This window comes from Lytechinus pictus, chromosome 19 (assembly GCF_037042905.1).
Source record: "Lytechinus pictus isolate F3 Inbred chromosome 19, Lp3.0, whole genome shotgun sequence".
In the NCBI taxonomy this organism is placed as follows: Eukaryota; Metazoa; Echinodermata; class Echinoidea; order Temnopleuroida; family Toxopneustidae; genus Lytechinus; species Lytechinus pictus.
The window spans coordinates 2,280,769-2,305,289 of NC_087263.1; the positions used below are offsets into that span (position 1 = coordinate 2,280,769).

The 24,521-nt window shown below is 36.3% G+C and overlaps 1 protein-coding gene across 1 annotated transcript; it reads right to left on the minus strand.

Annotated features, from left to right (window-relative positions):
- Positions 1 to 7,698: 7,698 nt before the first annotated feature.
- On the minus strand, positions 7,699 to 17,868 carry LOC129282491 (large ribosomal subunit protein eL42-like). The gene is made up of 5 exons (XM_054918387.2): positions 17,803 to 17,868; positions 14,316 to 14,421; positions 11,310 to 11,377; positions 10,128 to 10,244; positions 7,699 to 8,202 (listed from the first exon to the last, which is right to left on the minus strand). Exons 1-5 carry the CDS (start codon positions 17,803 to 17,805, stop codon positions 8,182 to 8,184), a joined length of 315 nt encoding a protein of 104 aa, XP_054774362.1. The 5' UTR covers positions 17,806 to 17,868; the 3' UTR covers positions 7,699 to 8,181.
- Between the last annotated feature and the right edge of the window lie 6,653 nt (positions 17,869 to 24,521).

The window sequence follows — 24,521 nt, forward strand, 5'->3', positions numbered from 1 at the left end:
ATTCCTAAACGGTCGTATGAAGCAAAAACAGGGGATGGATACGTTTTTTTATACGACAGGGGATGGATACGTTTTTGATACGACAGGGGTGGATACGTTTTTGATACGGTGCAAAGCCAGAGTCATGAAATCGAACAAGCGAAATAAAACAAAGAAACGAAAGATAATTTTTTCATATTGGCCCTTTATGATTCATGATGAAATTTGTCTTTTTGAGAGATGTGTTTTTTTTTTTCTTCTTCCAAGACAAAAAAAAATAGGACACAATTAAAATAAAAGATGAATCTGAGGTCAAATCCCCAATAATGAAAGGAAACTATAGATGACGTAACAACAACAAATGACCAACCCGGCCCTGTCTCCAAAATGTCGAGCAGCTGATACAAATGTTAATTGATCACAGACGAAATGAGCGTTGGAACATTCTCACAAGACATAAATAGATTAAGGTGAGTAAATATGAGATTACGCTTAGATTAAAATTAGTTATTCGACGCGAGGCTGTCTGTCCGTCCTAATAATTCAACACACGATTCTTTAGCCATGTTAGCGTTATGAGAGAGCTGAAAAGGGTAAAAGATGAGGATGGTTTATTTCCTGTTTGGATTCCAAGAACCAACATGATTAATCCCATTCATGTGACTGAAAACACGAGACCAAAACATGTAGATTCATTCAGAGCACCACTCCCCTCCCCTCACCCCCCCCCCCCCCATCGTTCTCTTTCTCTCTCCCCCTGCCTCACTCCATCTATTCCATCGCCCCCTCTATCTCCCCTCCCCGGCTCTCTCTCTCCCTTTCTCTTCATCTACATTTATTTATCTATCCCACCTCTTTCTCATTCTATATCTCATTTACTTCTGCCTCTTCTCAACTCCCTCCTATCCTCCCCCCGCACACACACACACACACACACACTCACCCTCATATAAATGCCCGATTATAATGATTTCATCCACAATTTTATGTTCGTTTTTTCATTCAATAATTCAATAACTTCATCATTTCAGTTCATTGGTTAGATACAGCATACCCTTGATAAGTCATCATGAATGTTCTCAAGTTCAATTATTAGTCACTCCATTCAAAAGATCATCAAGGTGCGTGGCAATCGATATGAACTCCTTTTGTAATATGCGCGTTAAAATCGTTATGCCCAGTTCCCACTGCCACGATTCGCGCCATGATTTTATATTTTTTGTTTTGTAGTAATCTTTATTATTCATTCACTTCAAATAAAATAACAATTGAAACGGTGGTCTTGATCGTAGGGTAATCGTAATGATCAGATCATAATTGGATCAGTTGGGGCAATCGTACTGATTTGTGCAAAAAAAATGAACGGTTAAAAAATGTTTCGATCGGCTATGAAAGACCAATCGTGGCTTTCGTAACGGATCACACGAAAGTGTGAAGGAGGTATGACATACAAAAATGAAACCGCATGGAACAATCGAAATAGAATATAGAAATCCATAATGGTTTATGTACAAGTATCATGAAATAAAGTGACTCACGGTGACTTTGGGCCTTTTCACACGTATATCTTCAATCATCATTGTCATGATGATTGCAGGCGTTATTGAATCTAATCATGTTCTAGATTGGATTCACACGTGCTGAAAATCGTTATTAGCCTTATTTTTCACTGGAGTCATCATTCAAATTACGATTTTTTTTTACCGTGTGAAAGAGCGGTAAGTTTCACAAATCACCTGAACAAAGATGAGTTGTAATATGAAAAAATAAGCACCATTATCATCTATACATATTTTCGAACACGAAATACATGTAGTGTGTTCAAACATGCATACAAATTCATAACAATGTTACTCAAGCTATAAAAATGATTTCAAATTAGCAAAAAGTAAATTCCAGATTTTGCTACATCTTAAATATAAAAAAAAGAAATTTAAATATCTTTTTTTTTTTTCTGATCACACCTAACTCAACTTATAGATGGGCCTACACAATACAGTTTTTGTATGCGTATAAATTATTATACAAACATGACTTGTAATACTTGCCTATGAAAAGGCACATTGAAATATTTGAATTGATTTTAAATCATGAAATGACACCAAAATACAGTTGTATGTATGAAATTCTGATACAATTCAAATTCAAATTGAAAATGAAATGGGGGGAAAATACTTTTCTCTGAGAAGACAATCAAAATGAATTAATAAATGCTCGGGAATACCGGTTAGTATACATTGTGGCTACACGTCGGGGAATTTTCATCATTATTTTATCACTTTTAGAAGGGAAGTGGTGTCTAAAAAAAAACAATTAACACCCAAATCTTCAAATCTTATCATTTTAGATAAGATCCAACGTTACTACCTCAACGATTTCCGTCACATTGACGACCTATTGTTTGATTTGAAAATCCGTAAAAACCCAACTGTTCTAATTTTGTATAGTAAGGCTGCTAAGTGGAGTACTGATGCATAAAGAATGATAGAGGACTCAGTTTTAGAAGTTTTACAACAGCGACTCCGCAAAATGGCGGTGTGTAGAGTATGAAGGCAGGATGGTATTGGGGGGGGGGGCATAGAAAGGGAAGACGGGTCGTGTGGTCCAGTGGTTAGAGCATTGGACTCGTAATCGCAAGGTTGTGAGTTCGAATCCCTACTCTGCCATTGTCTCTACTTTGATAAAAAGGCCCGAGAGTAATATCTGTCGTCTATAAGGTCAGCCACTATGACTGATTAAACCTAGACGTAAAATGTTTCCTCGGTAATTGGTTATATACCAGCTTGGCGTTTACCAGCAAAAATGCTGTCCTGCCGAGTTCCTACGGGAGTTACCATAAACCGAAACAGAAAAGACGATAAAATGGGAACAGGGGTGGTTCCATAGTATTTTTCGCGGGAGATCACGCCCCCCCCCCCCCCCACCAAAAAAAAATTTGTATTCTTGCAAATCTCCCGTGAGCGAAAGAATAAAATTGAATGTACGAATTGACATGTTTTTACTGTTTTCTGGCCGACGATGTGTTAAATAAATAAAGTGTAAAATAGGATGATTGTTGACAGCTCTGGGCAAAACAAAACCCCAATTGTTTCTTCCTTCATCAAAACAGGAATCATATTTTCTACTTTCCTGTCCTTTCTGTATTTAGATTGTTTTCAAGATTTTGTCGATGTTGTTTGACTCCTTAAAGATTATACTTAGGTAAAGATTACTTCGTGTATGTACGTGAAATAGTCTGGTTATAAGCGTTTGATGCCAGCCTGCCTGATGCCCCCTTTTTATCCCCCTCTTTTCGTTTTCCTCTCTTTCCTCTTTCCCACTTCTTTCTCTCTACATTTCCCCCAATTTTACTTTATCTTTCTTTTTGTTTCTTCTCATCATGCTCCCCCTCTCCCGCTTTCCGCCCCTTTCAGTCTCCCTCCCTCCTTCCTGCCTCCCTTATTCACTCTCTCTTTAAATCGATTTTTACGAATTCATAATTATTTCCATCTTTACTTCAAACACCCTAAATTGCATGCCCCCTTTAAACGAAATATTGTTAAACGGATAGTCATTTTTAATCATGTGGTTTAGCCGAGGATTCCTTTTAAAATTATTATCGAGACATGGACGGACCACGAGAATCTTTCAAGGACAAATTTACCTAAATATCTTGATCTAAATAATATAGAGAAAATTAAAATTACATAAAACAGCTAATTTCATTTTTTTTTAATGGGTGCCAAGTACCAAATTTATGGCATTTTCATATTTCACTCTTTTCTTCCACTTAGAAGTTTCTTTTTGTGTGTGTGTGTTTTTGTTTTTTTTCCCTTTCCCTTTCCACTCTATAGATTTCACATTAGCATACTGAGTATGCCAATTCTTGTTTTCTGTTGGAAATATGTCAGTTTTTTGCTTTTTTTTAAACAGTATTGTGGGGTATCGTTTCAGATTGGATCACAAAGTTCATCTGCATGAAAATAAAATAAAGAGAATTTAGATTTATCAATGTGTAGATTGACCATGTTGACTATGGCCCGTATTCTGAAGTCGGGTTTAAGTTAAACTCAGGTTTAAAGTTGTGGTTTAAGTATGGATGGCCAATTGTTACATAACAGTAGAGATATCATATTTCAGCTAATTTGGCTCTTAAATCATTCATAATTATCTATGAAGTAGGCCTATAAATCGATAATTGTCTTCACCATCAATGAATCAAGAAAGAGCAGAGTAAACATAAGAAACGTACAACTTAATACAAAATTTGATACTTTTGGCTTTCCATACTTAAACCACCACTTTAAACCTGAATTTAAGTTAAACCCGACTTCAGAATACGGGCCTATGGCTGCAAAATTATTTATCCATTGAAATTACATCACTCGTTTTAGACCTCTGTAAATAATATTGACATGATTGTATAAACATGTATATTCCTGCAACCAGTAACAGATGTGTTTCGTTTGGGATCCAGCAAAATACAAGCCCTGTGTTTTTAGTGGTCCTCTCCATTTTATCAAAATGTATGCGCTTCTTTTTAATATCTGTATTTTTTTGTTAGTGACATATGTTCTTGTTATTTATGCATATTCATAGGTCATCTCAAGTATGTCAGGTGTAATGATGGTAGGATCTTGTTTATTGGATGGACTTAATTTTTAGTTGAACAAACTGTAGTTTTCTGATTTACACTGTAAAAACTGTGGTGTTAAAACTGACACCAGTTGGTGTCTATAGAGGACCACACCCTGAGGTGTTAAAATTGCACCCTAGAGATTGAATATAACACCAAAGAGTGTAAATGTAACAACCAAAGTATGATAACACCTATAGGTGTTAAACTAACACTGTCAATTTAACACCGGATTGAAATAACTGGTGTGAAAATATGCCTCCGTGAACCCATTAAATATTTACACTGCAGAAACTTTTTTTTCAGTTGTTTTTTTACAAAATATGAAAATTGTGAAAAACTACGTATCTCCCAATATTCCCAATTAAACCGCGAACTCCACTTGTTTTGCTGTTTCAAAGCGACCTCATCAATAGCCGGATGTTTTTAGTTCTACGGGTCTTTGCTTATTAAATACATGGAATATGGCCAAAACAGAGACGGTATCAAGGAAAAGGGAAACTGCAAAGATTAAGTCTACGAAAAATTGCATTTTCATGTTAAAGCTCACGGTCGATGAACTATTTTTGTTCTTCCCTTTGTTATGTTTTGTTTTAGATATTTATCCTCAAGGATTGTTCACTGCACGCACAGCTTAAAACAAGGACTTTTTTTTCATTATTTTGAGAATTAACTATCCCTAGGCCAGGCTACTCGTCGGCAGAAAATCAATGTACGAGTATTTTGGATGATGTAATAGCTCTATGGCGAGAAAGATAACGAGCGCCATCTCGTGGTTGGTATCTGAAACGATGATTCCTGCCATCCGCTCACTGAACTGGAAATACGTATTTCCAGTTCAGTGCATCCGTTTCGGCTGCCGCTGGAAAAAAATGAACACAGCTCGCGTTAACTTGCCCCCTCCTCCCCCAGGGGCGGATCCAGCCTTCGCCAATAGGGGGGGCCCGGATTTTTTTTTTCAGCCATATTTTTCCCGATCGGCCGCTCGAAGATGATTTTGGGTTTCTTTGAAGGGGCAGTCCTAATAGTCACTTCTTAGCTTTATTCTTATAAATCAACATGAATATATATTATATATCCTTATATATATAAATAATGCGAGTGCGAAGCGCGAGCTAAATTTTTTTGGAAATCTTACGTATTTTTTCCTAAAATTTAAACATTCTGGGCTATGTTTGTTATCCTGAAAAAGACGTGTATGCAACTAAATAATTGCCACGAACGCCATGCGCGAGCAGAAATGAACTGATGGAAAAGAAATATGTTTTGTTTATTAACTTGACTAGATATTTAAACTCCATATTGAACAAGATATGAAAATCACCTAACAGGCAATGCAAGCGCGAAAAGCGAGCGAAAATTTTATATATTGACATGAAAGATTGTTATTTTACAAGTCTTCTTATTTCATTCACTCGTCTTCCTCCTCTTCTAATTCTTCTCCTCTCTTTTCCCTCCTTTTTTCTCTTTTTTTTTCTTTCTTTCTTTCCTTTTTTTTTTTTTTGCTCCGCCACTAGGGGGGGGCCCGGGCCCCTCGGGTCCCCCCTGGATCCGCTATGCTCCCCCCCACACACACCCACATTCAGCTAGTCATTTGCCCCACATGCACGCTCACTGATTTTTCGAGCAAATTGATATACTTTAGGGGTTCAGCCCGGCGAGCGGGGGGGGGGGGGTCCTGACGAATTACTGAAATGTCTTACATGACTATCTGGAAAAGAATAATTCTCTACATGTCAAACTATTGGGAGCCACAAAAGTACGTTTGATTTCGGTGAAATTTGACTTGGGATGTCATTGATGCATTTTGTGCATTCTTGGCCCCGTAACACAGAAGTTAGTAATAAATCATGAAGCTGATTCCTACGATTGATTGCATTGATTATTGTACATGATCAACCGTGAAAATCAGCCCTAAGATCAATTGCTAAGCTTTATGTAACAGGGCCCTGGTTTGAAATGCAATCTACTCTACAGTAAATCAATCATAATTTGGAAATAAAATAAAATCACAGCATCTCATGTCACAGGACTATAACGAGAATGTAATTAGCTAAATTTCAGGCATATTTTGCAAGAAATGACCCTATGAGTGTTTCATAAAGCTCTTCGTAAGTTGAGAGCGACTTAGGAACGACTGGTGAACCTTGCATACGTGCTATGTAATCACCAATAAACATTCAATGGTAAATATCATTTACCACAAGAAAGGATCACCAGTCGTTCTTTAAGTCGCTCTTAATGTATGAACAGCTTTATTAAATACCCACCAGGTAATTTCTTGCAAAATATGCCCAAAATGGAGCCAATTACTTTCTCCTTATAGACCCCTGTAAGAAGGGCACCTCCCTGTACATAGTATTCTGAAAGTAAATGGGCGAAAAGTTAATACTCGAGGAGTAATCGGCCAGACTCGTAAAAGGGCAGGGGGGGTGCCAATTCCTGCCACTGATTTTTTTTTGGTGGACTGATGAAATAAATAAATTGTGTCAACAAATTAACCTGTTAAAGAAATTAATTTCCTTATGTTAAAAGTTTCACATATCAGAAGTCAAACCTTTCATCATCCATTAGAAGTATGGTAATTAGATAACCAAGCAGGAGTTCTCGATTTTCTTGCTTAAATTTATTGGCATGTAACATTATACTATTGCATAAAGAATGGATGCAGCCATATTTGTCATTTGTGTGCAATTTGTCATTAGTCCACTGGTGTCATCACCATCTCAGAGCAAGAAGCAGAGCTAGTAGTTGTAAACAAATATGATCGCATGCACTGACACATATATGATGCAAAGATATTTTAAAATCAAGGACCAATAAATTTAAGCAAGAAATCTGACAAGTCCTGCATGCAAATCTTATTTCCATACTACACTTGGTTGGTTGAAATCTTTTATCATATGAAACTTTCAAGAAATTGAATTCTTAAACATAGATAGTTATGTAATTTGACACCTATGTATTTCTTTATTTTATCGGTCCACCAAGAAATTGCACCAATGATAAGCAGTATCGAACGGGCACCAGTGAACTGATCAACATCACATCTGGGCATTGGTAGTAGACTCAACACAAACACAATGCATCAAGATGAAAAATGATACTTTTGTGGCGAATAATCTGCAAATTTATTCATTGTTCCAAGATGTCATAGATTTTGTGAGATTTTCATCTGCATTCAATATGGTGAGAGTTCTCAAAGTTATTCACTGCCCACCTATTATCATCCATAGCTGACAGAAAAGCCACTTCCTCAAGAGCTTCTCCAAGTAATGAAGACAAACTCCAAATAGAGAACATGGCATGCTTTTGCAGGATATCCTCAAAACCAGTATGGGTTATCTGTTTGGAGTTGGAAGTGCATTGACCCCTTTCCACGGGGTCAACGCACTTCTACTTCTGAAGACATCAATTCCCTGATGACAAGGATCAACAGCAGAAAAGAAGAGTCATCTCTGAGCATGTTGTAAAGGCTTGATGGCGTTGAAAACCACGGGCAGGACAGGTCCAGAGCGATTGCGGGGTTGAAGGGAAGTGGTGTGATGAACGCAAGAAGGCCGGTAGATAATCTGGATGTTGCACATTTAAAACTGGATCATTTGTCCCTGCGAAAGAAAAAGGATGGAGGTGATAAGCTTCTTGTCCAGATAAAAAGCACTTCAACTGAATGTTTGTTGTTATATTTCAGTAATCAATTTGATAAGTCAAGGTCTCGCCATGACAATTTATACTTTTTTGGCTTCGAGTCTCACGTACCTATTGAGAACAAATTTACAACTCCCAGTTACCTGATTTTAAAGTAATGAATGATTATGTAACTGCATTCCCCCCCCCCCCTTCTGAGATGGGCTCCAATTAATGTGCCATGACATTTTCTTTCACAAACTTCACCAATTTAACAATAAACAAGTCAGCTGAAAAGATAATGCAAAATGTGATTTCAAATTCCAATATTTTTTTTCTCAAATTAAATTGAATTTGAAAATCACATCAATGTCTGAGTGAATCATTTCTAAGAGTACTCAAACTTGAATTGAGATTATACCCATTTCATGCAACAGCAACTATATGGCCAGATCAATTCTTAAGTTCAATTTGAAGTTGAAATGGAGTCAACTCACACCCAACAACAATCCAAGTCATATTTCACTTCTCAAATTAGGAAAGTAGACAGAGGTTGTAGACCAATCAAAATTTAATCCTAAGACTGGGGGGGGGGGGGGGGGCTGATTCAGCGCCCCCTTGACATTTTTTGCTGTAAATCCGCAGAAGCAAGAATTTTTTTAACCGCGTCACTCGCTGACTTTTTAATTTTAAGTCTCGCGCAACTTTTGAGACCAAAATTGTGACCCCCGGGTTCGCAGTTCCGAAATTATGCAACATTTCGTAAGTGCATGCAGACCCAAAATTGCTCAAAAACGTGAATTTGTGTACAAATCAAATGCAAATATTGTTTTAGCCAAAATTCATAAAATGTATCATTATTTTTCCTTTTACTGCTTAAAATCAATTAAATTTATCTTGTTAATGGTCAAAATAAAGTCCCCGACAATTTCCATTGAAAAAACAATAAAATACATAAGAAAATAAATGCGATGTAGACATTTTTAAAAAATAAATTTGATCAGATGCCTATAAAGGGTATGTGAAACAAAAATAAGCATTTTAGGGGCAATATTTTGTTATTTAGAGCAAACTTATAATTTTACGCATAAATTAGCATGAGCCATGAGATTTATTGCAGAATTTGATATTATAGTTTTGTAGATAATGCCATGGGTAACGCGCGTGCCAATTTTCGTCGCGATCGACAGCTGAGATCATAAGGGGGGGGGGGGCTGAATCAGCCCCCCCCCCCAGTCTTCTTAGGCGTCAAAATAGCTGTCTATTTAGGGTTAACCCTCACAATTGATACAAATCAAAGTCAGATTTTATTTTACCCACAAAATTTAAAGATCTACAGTGCCCTCTAGAATCCAATTAACATGCACCTTAAAATATAATTTGAAGTACAACTTTTGAAAAAAAATGACATTTTAGTCATTTTATGTATGGGAATATATGAAAGAGTAACCCTTGGCTTACATCACTATGACATTATATATGCGCCCAATTGATTACTAATTTTAACAAGTTAAAAATTTCATAACTTGTTTATTGTTCAAACTTTCACCTATCAACTTGGGTTGTGTGGTCCAGTGGTTAGAGCATTGGACTCATAATCACAAGGTTGTGAGTTCGAATCCCTACTCTGCCATTGTCTCCACTTTGATAAAAAGGCTCGAGAGTAATATCTGTCGTCTAGAAGGTCAGCCACAGTTACTGATTAACCTAGTCGTAAAATGTTTCCTAGGTAATTGGTTATATACCAGCTTGATGTTTACCAGTAAAATGCTGTCCTGCTGAGTTCCTACGGGAGTTACCATAAAACAGAAAAACAGAAAGAAAAAAACTTGTCTGGTTTTTCTTTTTCCTATAAAAACATGTTTATTTGGGTTGGATTTGCCCCGTTAAAAAGACCACTACATACCTTCCTCTTCTTGTCTCCTCCCAATTCGAAATGCTTACACCTCTTGATAGGAATCTGTTTGCGGAATTTACAATCCATGCACTCCATCCTCAGTACAATCTTCTTGGTCGTCTTGGCCTGGTAATTCATACAAAAATAGAAGAGAAAGTTTCATTGAGCGAGGCACACTAGTACTTCATTACACTGTATTGTATGAGTCCCCTGTAAGATCAATTCTTTAATAAATAAAGTGGTAGGTCAAGCTCCAGCTAGGGTTAAAAAAAGGGTTCCACAATATGCTCCTGCGACATTTGCTCAGGTCTTCGCTTCTCAGAGGGCATAGGGTTAGAGTTTTTGGTTTTAAAAAAATGAATATTAGGATTACGCTTAATTCAGTTATGGAGGTGAGGTTTTATGTTCTGCTTAATGTGCAGAAATTCCATCAATCTTTACTTTGGCTTTTAATGTTTGAGAAACATCTATAATGAATTTCATGGCCATGATAAATTAACCCCCTAAAAATAGATGGACGATCAAACGAACCCAGCACAATAATAAGGGTTCCAGAAAGGATGACAAACTTAAATTTACCACTGCTACTATCTTAGGTTGGACAAGGGAGATTTTATGAAGGGCAAATGGTCCGAGTGATGTGAGCAATGGAAAAATTGAATGGTTCTATGACATTTGCTCTGGCGACAATTGCTCCGGCGACAATTGCTCCGCTCTCAATTCCACACACCACCATGTGATTTCAAGTCCGATGTTAGCATTGGGGTTGGTGTTGAAAGCACAATTTGGATTGCTTCCCCTAACTCCAAAACCTATTCTGAGTTTGTAAAACTGATCCAGATCACATTATTGACATCTAAACAAAAGCAACTAGTAAAAGACTTTTCAGGACCCTCTTCATTTTATGTTTGGTGTTATACTCGTGCAAAAATTCACCTAACATCAACACCAAAAGGTCAACACCAAACTTGAAATCAACCAATCGAATGACCAACTTCAACCCTGGGTTTAACAATACACCATACCCTAAACCCAACATAAAACCCTATTGTAACTTTAACCCTAACCCTATATTTTGGACGAAATTAAGCCCGGAGCAATTGTCGCAGGAGCAAATGGCGTGTCACCAATCAAATAACCATGGATAGTACAAGAAAGTTAGTCACAATAGCAGTATGATGATAAACTCACCTTCTTACGGAAGATAGGCTTGGTCTGCCCACCATATCCCATCTGCTTCCTGTCATAACGCCTCTTACCTAGGATGGGAGTGAACAAATCAGAAATGAAAAAAAATTAACAGCATGCTACATTGCTTCTACCGGTAAATTGCCAATTCGTCCACTGCCAACTCGTCCACTCACCACATGGTAATTTCATTACGTCTAATGCCATTCCGTCTATCAACATTTAATCTACCAACCATTTGGTCCAATTACCATTTGGTCCAATAACCATCTGGTCCAATCATCACTTTGTCTAATCACCAGTTCGTCTATTACCATTTCGTCTAATAACCAGTTGTAGGGACAGTGATTTTCCGTTTAAAAAAATCTCAAATTCCGTTTCAGTATGTCAGAAAACGGAAATTCCGTTTCAGCATGTCAGACAACGGAAATTCCGTTTCCCCATAGACTTTGTACACACGGAAAAGTGACAATTCCGTTTACACATTGACTAGCAAAATCACAACACGTACACTCGCACTGGTCAAAATTTGTATCTGCTACTGTACCAATAACACAATAGAATCCGTTCTAATCGGATCTATGCGGGTGCATAAAATATTTTTACAAACCCATTTAGCATGCATACATCCTCACCTTTCACATTATTAGCATTATTTCACGGTGAAATGATATTTCATCGATAATTTTGGGGTTTTTTCGGACATCGTTATCATCAGTCAACGGCTTTTGCCAATCCGCAATCTTAGATTTTAAGACCACGATATCGTGCTGTTACATCTTCAAACGTAGAGGGCAGCAACACACGACCGTGTAGTTGAACGATATGTGTGCATGTGAAGCCCAACCCGGCCAGCCGGCGACGGGTGCGGGGTTCAATCAAGTGTGCTGATGTCGAGTGCAGTCACGATGTGTGAATTGTTAAGTAGCGAAGTGAAATCATGTTTTCTGGGGTTTTGTGGCCATTTAATATTCTCATTTTGTTGTGATTTTGGAGTAATTTCTGTTGCTATTCTGTGTATTTTGAGGGAAAATACGTTTTCCGTGATTTTCCGTTTAAAATGCCACTTTCCGTTTCAAAAGGCCCTTTCCGTGAATTCCGTCCGTTTTCCGCGATCGCGGAAAATCAGTGTCCCTACAGTTGGTCTAATACCCATTTTCCTTTCCTACATTTTGCACAATTAACACTATAGTTTAATTAGACCAAATGGACGATAGGCTATTGGACCAACTGGTTATAAGACGGAATGGCACTAGACTTGCTGAAAGTAGAACATATGGTGAGTAGACGAACTGATGGTAGACCAAATGATAGTGGACGAGTTGGCAATTGAATGAATTGGAAATAAACCCTTCGACCTACTAGCTAGAATAACAATGACAAAGAGTCTATCACTGCTGTGATTAACTTGATGCCAGTGAACTCAAGTAAAATTTGGGCAGTGTTCTAAATTTTTAGTGTAACTTTGGGATACCAAATGTGAAACAAACTAGTGTTGGAATCTGAAATATAATTCCCATCCCTAAGCTACTAATCCCAAAGTTCTTTTTTTTTTTTTAAGTTATCAGTGCCGTAAGCCCAGTCACATCTTCCGGATTAAAAGTCAAAACTTTTATTACAATGTGTAAGTAATGCATTGTAACATCAGGCTTCGCTGCTGCTTTGGGTCAGTTCATGACTTTAATGACATTTTTTGAAAGCAGAAGGCACTTTGTCAAAAGTCTGTGCTGTGTCTTTTGGCAGGTATCCTACTACAAATGCACTATGCATCTTTTCATTGCAGCTTTCCTGATTCCCCATTGTTTTGTCTAGATTATCAAGTGTGAAAATTGGAAGTATAAAATAAAGCCATTGTGGGATTACTGCATGAACTCTGACTTTTGACAAGGTACATGTATACAACAGGGGTCGCAGAAGGGGGGGGGGTGAAGCCCCTGTACAAAACCATGATCCAGTTGACCTGGGGAGGCTAGGATTAAACTGATCAATACTGAAATCCAGGATTCCCTTAGACTTTAAAGGAGAATGAAACTCTTGGAGCAAGTTAGCTTTTGTGAAAGCAGAAAAATCAAAGAATAAGATCAACAAAAGTTTGAGTAAAATAGGACTAGCAATAGAAGAGTTATGAGCATTTGAATGTCGAGATCACAAATGCTATGGAGATCCTCCAATTGGCAATGCGACCAAGATCTATTATGTCACAGATGAACAACTCTCCCCTTTTGGACACTGAAAATATACCCCAAAACATCTCTTTTTGCTCATTCTCATCATATGACAAACGATTCATCAATGATATAATGTTGTGAAACCTATGTACTTGTCCTCTCATAAAGAGAACACCTCACCTTGTGATAGACTCTATAAAAATGAGAATATAAGTGAAATAAGTACTAAAGTAATGAGGGAGTTGTACGTGTGTGACATCACAGATCTTGGTCGCATTGCCAATGGGAGGATCTACATGGCATTAGTGATCTCAATATTCAAATGCTCATAAATTTCTTATTATTCATTCAATCTTCCTCAAACTTTCAACAATATGTTTCTTTGATTTTTCTCTTTGATATGGATTCAGCTGGTTTCAAGGGTTTCATTCTCCTTTAAGGAATGGTTTAGTTCATGTAGGGGTTCAGGGGAGGTTCACACTGATAAGTTGGTTTTAAAGAAGAAAAAACAAAGAGATAAATATTGTTGAACGCTTTAATGAAAATCGATCAAAGAATAACTGTTGACAAGCAGCTCCTCCACATGTTCTATGATAAATTCTCATTCAAACAGAAATCTTTTATTCTTTATTGAGCCTTTTTACAATCCTTCACCAATACTTTCTCTAATTTTCTGCTTTATCAAAACCAACTTATAGTCAGGGTGAATGACCCCTTTAATAAATAGATCAGTATACAGAATTAATACAGACCATAGAGAGTTGGCAGTTTAGGATGGAAAAAATGAAAACTGCTATGGCCTTTAGTTGTACAGAAGCTCCTCTATTATTTTAGGACTTACCTTGGGTGTAGAGCGAAGCTTTGCCAGCCTTGTATTGGGTAACCTTATGGTTCATGTGCTTCTTGCACTTCTTGCAGTAAGTGCGGCGATTCTTTGGAACATTCACCTAAGCAGAGGAGAGAAGGAGAGGGTTATACAATTGTTATAAATCATTTACTAAAGGTAAAACGTCTAGGAAAGGAAACTCTTTGCATTAAAAAAATCAAATGTTTCTTGCATCTCATGAAAAGTTGAAATACATAATTTGAGAATCTAAATAGTCTAGTTTAAATGGAAATTGTATAGACTCTATAGAGTTGTATTTCTGACCAGTCTTGTATTACTTAACACACAAATTTACGCATCAAAAATAAATAAAGTAAAAAAAACCTTGCAAAATCCTTCCAAAGGGAATTTGAATAAAAAGATGAGAAAGGGTTTAAAACAACTTTTGAAAGTCTTTATTTTCTCAAAACAATCAAATTAGGTCAAAATAGCTGATTGGTAATGTGTATTTTCCAACTTTTACAACAGAAAACACACGTTTAGTAATACAATACCATTTTCAAGTGCCCAAAACATTTCACGCGTGGAGAGGGATACTTTCAGATGCTGATCAAAGACAAGACAACTGATCTCAGCAAAAAAAAAGTCCATCTTTATTTATTTTAGGTAGGCCCTAGACTATTTGTGTGGCAGTTTTAAATTAATTTTAAGAAAATCTTGCATTTGATATGATTGAATTTAGAAGTGTTCTGTAATCACTTTTGGCCTAGACTCTAGAGATCTAACATTAGACCTCACAAGTTTAAATATTTTAATCTTGAAACTTCTCATCTGTTTCAAGGCATGATCAAGGAAAGCCATTGATTTTGAGTAACACCCTTGACCTTCACCGGTGTCAAATTGGTGCATGATGCAAGAGCTGCCGACTTGCAGTGCACTGCACAGCAGCGGTCATTCACACAAGCATAGCGGTTCAATTGGCAAATCACAAATTTGTCAACCGCACTAACTTTACACAGGGCTAACAGTAGAGGCGCACGGCCAATATGGGAGACTCTCTCCAATAAGGGAGACAATCTCCCATATTGGAGTTTTGCTTTGCTAAAGAACAAAACATCAACAAGAGTGTAATTTTTTCCACCCAAAATTTTGTCTCACTTTTGTGTGTGGATGACAACAAAAATCCTTTTCAAAACAAAAGTAGACTGAATTTTTATAGACAGTGATAACGGTTACAATTTTTCATGAGGAATCTGCTTATCACACTTTTATTTGCCGCCAAGCCCAAGGTTTTAGTTCTGCAGAAATGTAAACCAAAGAAATTCAGGGACTCAGTTTTAAGGGGAGTGAGAATGATCACTCGCTACCGCTCTCCTTAATCCATTTTTGGTAGAGTGATTCATCACTTGCCTCGGCATTGCTTAACAAGAGTGTCAGTCAATGATCAAACTGTTAGAGTCAACCTTGAAAACCTTATTCTCTGTCAAGGTTTTGTACACAATTATATTGTAAGCAATAACACACTTGCAAGAATGACATTAAAAAGTTCAATGATGAGATAAATATTGCATAGATCTGATTGTCTCCTTTGGTTGTGGGTTGTAACTTAGTGTACGTTCCTCCATCCATTTTGAGATCGGACAAGAGAGCTCCCCTTCTATGTCAAAGAAGAGCTTTTTGTAGTGCTCCCCTATAAATGCTCCCTTTGGCTTTAAACGTTTTAGGAGAGCTTTTTATTGCTCCCATCATAATTATAAAACCGAGTCCCTGGAAATTGGTCTCCCAAACTGGAAACTGGTCTCCCAAACTGGAGACTGTCTCTGAATTTGGATACCCACATTTTTTTACAAAAGTCTGATATTAGGGTGTCTGAAGCCACACTGAAAAGTGTCAGCATAAGACAGGCTGATTTAGGGGAAAATATGGCGCATTTTTTTCGGGAAGTTCAGGCTACTAGAAAAATGTGATCTGAATTGATTATTAACTTGTGTTTGGCATGTATGGAAAGAGAAAATTCAGGGGCTTCTTTTGACAGTAAGGACAAGTTTATATGATCATTTTAAATAAGGATTTAGAGATAAATTGCAAACCCTTATTTTTGTGTGTGTTGAGATTGCCATTTCCCCATGCGTTTTCTATGGGAAAATTAATTTTCTGTTTTGCACAATTTTTTCACTTTGTCGCAATTTTTCATTGTGATCTGGTTTCCAAATATTTATAAAAATCATACCATCAGAAAGAGCATAAGAAATCCTATTGGACTCTTTATGGACAAGTTTTTGGCATAAATAATGAATTTATAACAGCTCTCGGAAGCTAAAAATTTGGATTTGTGTGTGTCCATTTCTTAACTACACAGTCTATGGCAGAGAAATGCTGAAAATTGACCTAATTTCATTCTTCTTTTTTGCAGCCAATAATCGGATTTTTTTCAAAAATGTTACATTTCTGTCAGTCTGAAGGTCATTTCTCTTCAAATTCACAAAGAAAATGTGATATTTTCTTGAAATAAGAAAAATAATATTTTTCTCCAGACACCCTACTGATATTGGACTTGGAGATAATCTCTCTCATGCCATGCATAGGAGACAGTCTCCCATTATTAATTGGCCATGCGCCTCTAGTACTGCCTACTGGCCAATGGTGGTTTCACTTTCTAGTTTCACTTTCAGGAACAATTCATGGATTTGAACGTGCAACCTTCGCCATATTTTTACAATTACATGGACTGAAGTTAGCGACCAAAAGATTTGCCTGCGGCAGCTCACCCAGTTGATTTGATCTCTAACTTCGGTCCATCATTATAAAAATTACGGTGAAGCACGATGTCTGAGGTGAGAATTTTAACGATGACATCACGTCGGGATCGAAGCAGAAATTAAATTGAAATAAGGCAGTTTCTGATCACAATATTTGGGAAAGCAGTGGGCATATTGTCTTGACCTTGAAAATGAAATGTGACCGAGTGACTTGCCATGTCCCATGAGATTTGCAAATAAAGAATTTTTGGCAGTTGTCTGGTGGGGAACTTTGTCTTTGCTCGAAGTCGGTCAATGCGAAACTGTATTTTTTTTCCAACCATCCATTTTTTTATCAACACTCAACAGTCCACTTCTGGCACTTTTCTACTCAATAAATTCATGTAAATTCCATTGTATACGCCACCTACCCACCACCACCCCGGGATTACACACAAGCCTTCATAATGGCGAGTAGAATTTGAGCCGTCACCAGATAACACTGCACACGAAGCCGAAGGCTCCGTACAGTACCGGTACCGTAAATGCATTGTAGTATTGTACTGTACTGGGCGAAGGCAAACAGTGGAGCGTAGGCGAAATTTTAAGTGTAATTCTTCTTTCATGAATACCAAAAAATAAAATTGGACTAATTAATGTGATCTTAACATATCTTATTTAACTTAAAACTTTATAAATACTCTTATTTGTGAAGGATGGTTAAGATTGAGGGAGATTTAATGAACACTAGATACCGTCCGTACCATTTTGAGAGATATCTCACGTCAAGAGAACTCGCAAAGACCGAAATGAAAGAGGCTTTCTTATTGGCCGAACTCTTTAACTATTTTCATTCGCAACTTCTGATTGGCTGTATACTTAATGGCTAAGGTGTCCTTACAGATGCAGCATGTAATGAAAGTTTTTCTTTCTGAATAACTGGTGAAAAGGAAGCTGGAATCTCTGTGAATGTTCTATTTTGTTTCTCTCTCTCTCTCTCTCTCTCTCTTTCTTTATTAATGTTCTTTCGAATTGTCATTCATGATTGTGTAAATATTGAATACGGGGGCGGATTTGGCTGTTGTTTTTTTTCCGAGGGGATTTGACCGAGAAATTTGACAACCACCCCCCCCCAAAAAAAAAAAAAGTGGGGAAAAATCATTACAAAACGGATTTCACTACAAAATGAATGAAGGTGATTTTGCATTTTGGTACCAAGATTTTTTGTTTACAAGCAAAGGCAAAAAAAAAGATTTCACTACGTAATGAATAAAGGTGATTTTGCATTTTGGCACCGAGAATTTTTTACTTAAGCAAAAGAGAGAGAAAAAAAACCCCAAAAGATTCACTATTTCATAATAAAATGAAGGTTATTCAGGTTGGCTCCAAAATGTAGGTCATTATTATTATTCTTTTATTTTACTTGGCAGCCCAAGGGTGGTAATAAGGACATTTTTAATTTTTCTCCCTCGATTTTCCTGTGATTTTGATAAAATTTTCAGCTTTCTTCTTCTTCTTCTTTATTGTCTATTGATTCAAATCAACATTTTACTGGGATGGACTTAATTTATAAAGGGGCGTTTAAAGCTGAAAATGATATGATTTGAACATATAAAATTAATTAAGCTTCAAACATTGGGTCAACCCTAAACATAAACTTTTAAAAATTCAAGACTAATACCAATTCCAACTATCACATGACTTGTAAAAGAACAGTATGGTTTCTTCGACATTCCAATTTTTTTCTTCAAAATGATAATTATCATCCAATCAGACACAGCGACAACTTTCATCTACCTATGCTAAGACTGCTTTTTGCTAAAAAATACTTTTATCTTTACCGACCAAAATTTTGGAATTTAATCTCTTCGTAAAGATATTCAACAGGCCTGCTCCATCAACTCTTTCAAGAGAAAACTTAAAATATTAATGTTATTATCTTGTTGAGGAAATTGCCCTTTTTCGTACGAAGGTGTTACCGCTTGCAGCTATTTTGTTTGGAAACCAAACCAATAAAATATCAAACATTCTGGCTAGAACTTATGGTACTTGAAGTTTTATCCGAACTATATTACCTCACTTAATTCCTTCAAACGTCAATGGTTTTTAAATGGATAAAAGTGCAGCTACGGCATTGCTGAAGAAGTGTATCCATGCAGAAGTAATGCGCAAGCTCGAAGCGCAAGATGATTTTTGTTTAGGGGCCTATATTGCTGTTTTATTTTACAGATGCATGCTAAAGGAAATGTAGGCCAAGTAATATTCAGACACGAAAATAAACACTTGTTATTACATTCATAATGTAGGTTCATCTACTCAATATCTACGCACAACGGAATGCAGCAGGGCGACGTTAAAGGGAAAGTTCACCCTGAAGAAAAGTATGTGGTAAAAATCGCAGAAAAAAAATGATGAAAAATATTGGTGAAGGTTTGAGGAAAATCCATTAAGATTAAGAAAGTTATTACAATTTTAATTTTTGATTTGTGACGTCATAAACGAGCAACTGCCCCATATAATCATGTTTTCATAATAATACGCATAATAAATTTCAAGTTTTTAATGGTTCGTGATGACTTGTTTTGTTTTTATTTTAGGGAAAGGGTGTAAAATGATTTGTCTATAACACTGAAGGTACAATGAAAACCATTTACGATTTTCTGAGCAAATGATATTTCATTGATTTGTTACCATACGATATGTAGGAAAGCTGCTCGTATATGACGTCACAAAATCAAATAATGAAAATTCTGGTAACTTTTCATTCTTTTATGGATTTTTCTCAAACCTTCGGCAATATTTTTTTTTTTTTCCTGCTATTTTTACAATGAACTTTTTGTCAGGTTGAACTTCCCCTTTAGGATTATGGAACGTTGTGTGTTAAAAGGATTGGATTTCATTTCGAGTTCTAATTGCGATTCAAACCTGAAAACGGGAATCTAGCTTTGTATCTCACGTAACAGAGTCGTAGGTATAGGCCAAAAATATCCTTGTAGGCCTATATAGAGCCAATATATACGCGTATGTAAAGGGTATGGGAAGGCGGGGTAAGTTGTGACACTTTTTGCTATTTGCATGTTAGAATTGATATGATTAATAATCTTGTGGAAATAAGTACCTTGCCTTAAAATTTAATTCTTCTGAAATATTTTTTACCTATGTATAACTTCATACCCCCATTATTTCCGATTTTATTATTATATAATTGAATACTACAATGGCATACACACTATTCATTTCCCAGACACATAATTCACTTTCAGTTGATATTTCTTTCTAGAATTCCACAACACAATTAGTTTCAATACCATACTTCATCCGTATTATTTATTTTGTAATTATCTGTGTTACTGTTTGAATATTTTATGTGTGTCATTATCATCTTGTAATACATCGCAATTCGGCCTTAGCTGCGACGATGCCTTGATTTTTATTAATAAACCATTTATCTATCTAAGTATCTATCTATCATGATACACTGAAAGTCATTGTCACCTTTGAAAAAAGAGATGTCAAATGGCTCACCTTGCCCCATCTGTGGGGAAAGTTGAGTCAACTTCTGGGGTAAGTTGAGCCACAAAAACGATGTACAAAATATATATGGGGGAAGAACCAGCATGTCAATTTTTTATCTTAAGTCTTTTCACTTGCTAATTCTCTATAAATACTAAAATCGTCTAAAAGGAAAAGAACAGTCATGTAAATTTGCTCCTTTCTGCCTGCAAATCGATGTCTTTTTAAGGTGTTTTTTTTTACAATTACCATAAAAATTACCATGGCTCAACTTGCCCCATGTTGGCTGGCTCAACTTACCCCAATCCAAATTTAATGCGAGAATTTCGCATCCACACAAGGATCCATCATGTAAAAGACTATGACAATTAAGAATGAAGATTCATGCATACCTGGACTAACAACGTTGTTCAATCTTTTGTCTTTTTTATATTTAAAGGACAAGTCTACCCCAACAAAAAGTTGATTTGAAAAATAGGAGAAAAATCCAACGAGCAAAACACTGAAAATTTTATCAAAATCGGATGTAAAATAAGAAAGTTATGACATTTTAAAGTTTCGCTTAATTTCACAAAACAGTTATATGCACATCCTGGTCGGTATGCAAATTGGCAGACTGATGACGTCACCCACTCACTATTTCTTTTGCATTTTATTATATGAAATATGAAATTTTCTAATTTTCTCCTCCTTGTCAAGTGAAACAAAGTTTCATTCCTCCCTGAACATGTGGAATTACCATTATTTTAACAGTTTATGGTTAAGTTAAGTTGGTCCTTCTTGTCAAATCTGTAAAAATTGAAATATTGTATTATTCAAACAATAAAAAACAAAAGAAATAGTGAGTGATGGACATCATCGACTCTCTCATTTGCATATCACTGAGTTGTGCATTTAACGTTTTATGAAAAATAGGCGAAACTTAAAAATGTCATAACTTTCTCTTTTTACTTCCGATTTCGATAAAATCGCATACATTCGTAATTCCGAAGCTTCGTTATTCCGAAGGTTCGGATATTCCGAAGGTTCGTTATTCCAAAGGTTCGTATTTCCGAAGGTTCGTAATTCCGAAGGTTCGTTAGTCCGAAAACGAAATGAGGTTCGTAATTCCGAAGGTTCGTTAGTCCGAAAACGAAGTGAGGTTCGTAATTCCGATGGTTCGTTAATCCGAAAACGAAATGAGGTTCGTAATTCCGAAGATTCGTTAGTCCGAAAACTAATGATTAACGAACCTTATTTTGTTTTCGGATTGACGAACCTTCGGAACATCGAACCTTATTTCGTTTTCGGATTATCGAACCTTCGGAATAACGAACCTTCGGAATAACGCCACAAATGTTCGGATTAACGAACCCTTTTACGTTTTCGGATTAACGAACATCGAGGTATAGGCAATTTACGTGTTTCGGAATTACGAACCTTCAGAATTACGAAGTGTAACCGATAAAATTCGCAGCGTTATGTTTGTTTGATTTTTCTCTATCGATTCAAATCAACAGTTTTCTAGGGTGGACTTGACCTTTAAATACGTGTGTGGGTAAAAAACACTTATCTATTTCACACCCTATTTTTACTTTTTTGGCTGAAATTTGTATTTTTTCCTCTAAAAAAGTAACTTTTGTTTCAAAGTTGAAAACAATGTGGTGGGGTTAGGGGTAATGCAATGGGTCATCAATACATGACACCACCATAATGTACTCATTCATTATTGGCCTGCATGGGGCTGGTGGCTCAACTTGCCCCTATGCTCAACTTACCCCGCCTTCCCCTATAGTTTACTTAGCGCATTGTAATGGATATCATCGAATGGGCAGTGTGAGGTCTTTTCTCCCTCTCCATTTTTTTTTGGCCGAGACTAATGGGGGGGGGGGGCTATTCGCAGCCCTCATGGATCTGCCGGGATCCGCCTATACAACCCAGAAGGAAAAACCAGTAAGACCAGTAAATTTTTTTTTACTGGTTTCCAGTATATTTTTACTGGGCCAGTTGATTTTTAACTGGACCAGTAAAAATCAACTGGAGACCAGTTCCAACAATTGCATTCCAGTTAAAACAAAGTAGTAATACCAGTTAAATTGTTTTTCATCAAACTGGTGTTACTGGTCCAATAAAATGGTTTCCAGTAGATTTTTACTGGTTTCCAGTATATATGTTTACTGGACCAGTTGATTTTTAATTGGACCAGTAAAAATCAACTGGAGACCAGTTCAAACAATTGCATTCCAGTTGAAGCAAAGTAGTAATACCAGTTATATTGTTTTTCATCAAACTGGTGTTACTGGTCCAATAAATAATGACTTTATTTCAAATCAGATCATTTGACGAATTATGGAAAATGAATCTTGCAATTCAGAAAAAGTTTTTTTCGTTATCATTTATCATTGTTATCATCATTCTTCTCATAATGGTTAATTTCGGTCATGTTCGCTCATTTGGTTTACGTAGCAGACGATGCTAGCCTGCTCGTATATAGTATACTTACGCAGACCCTTTTGCAAATCAAAATCAATTCTGGACTCGATATTTGCTCCTCAAACTGTAGCTATATTATAAATATAAGTAGGCATAGCTTTATAATACAAGAACATTGATACTTTCAACATTAAATGCGTAAATTAAGTTTGTTTGGACTGTATTAATTATTGTTTCAAATGAAAAGGATCTAGGAACGGAAACTATCATACGTTAGTCACGTGACGTTGTACACAGAAATATGCCATGTTCTGCCTGCTTGATCTCAAAGTTTGGGGAAAAAATGAGATGTAACCATTATTTCAGTCATAAAGTATTAGACATCAAACTGTAGGTAATCTATTTAGCATTGAGATGACAATCAATCTCGACCTTTCTGACCCTCAAGGATATATATCAGGTGTCCCACAGGGATCTATACTGGGTCCATTGATATTTTGTATTTTTATTAATGACATGTGTAATTTGAAATTGCATGTACATTCTAAAATGTCTCTTTATGCTGATGATACCGCCATTTTTAATCACGGTGAATCAATTAAGGAGGTACAAAAGTATTTGCAAGATGATTTTGATTCAATAAGTAAATGGCTAGACTTAAATAATATGCATTTACACCCGCAAAAAACAAAAGCCATGGTATTTGGTCAAAAGAAAAAGTTGAGGGGTGCTCATTTGTCAGTGAAATTCAGGAACATACAATTAGAAAATGTAAAAAAGATTAAATACTTAGGTGTCATGCTCGATCCGGGCTTGACTTGGTGCGAACATATTACTAATATCGTTTGTAAAATATCTCGGGCAATAGGTTGTGTAAGGCGGATTAAGCACTTACTGTCCTTTGATATTATGAAGAAGCTGTACTTTTCTATGGTTTTACCTTACATTGATTACTGTATTACATCTTGGGGAAGCAGTGCAAAAATACATTTAGATAAGATACAAAAACTTCAAAATAAATATGCCAGAATGCTTTTGAAAAAAGATTATAATACATCACAAATTTCTTTGTTGCAGTCACTGAAGTGGCAATCAGTAGATCAGCGTATAAAATATCAGTATTGTGTTCTTGTATATAAAATAATGAATAATTTAGTTCCAAATTATTTAAAACCTTTAGTATGTAAACGGCCCGTGAAATACAGGACACGGTATTCTTTACGATGCCCCCTTCAGCTTCCCAAAGCTAGAATTGAACATAAAAGAAAATCTTTCGCATATGTCGGACCCAAATTATTTAATGCACTTCCTTCAAATTTACAAGTTTGTACCTCCTTGTTAGTTTTTAAAAAATTATGCAAAGCCTTTCATACGAATTGATAAAGGGCGAAATGATATTTCTTTGATTTACAATGCTATGTATGTTTAAATTGTCACTTCCCACTCTATATTTTGGTGTTAATTGTTTCTGATGTTAGATATTTTGTATTTTTGTATTTTTGATGTTGTTTGTTGTTGTTCATAGTTATCTTGACATTTATTTTAAACTGCAGGGCGC

Coding starts and splice junctions, on each gene's coding strand:
- LOC129282491 (XM_054918387.2), bottom strand. Junction 11,378..14,315: donor AGCTTCGCTCTACACCCAAG/GTAAGTCCTAAA, acceptor CTCCCATCCTAG/GTAAGAGGCGTTATGACAGG. Junction 10,245..11,309: donor AGCCTATCTTCCGTAAGAAG/GTGAGTTTATCA, acceptor ATGAATTACCAG/GCCAAGACGACCAAGAAGAT.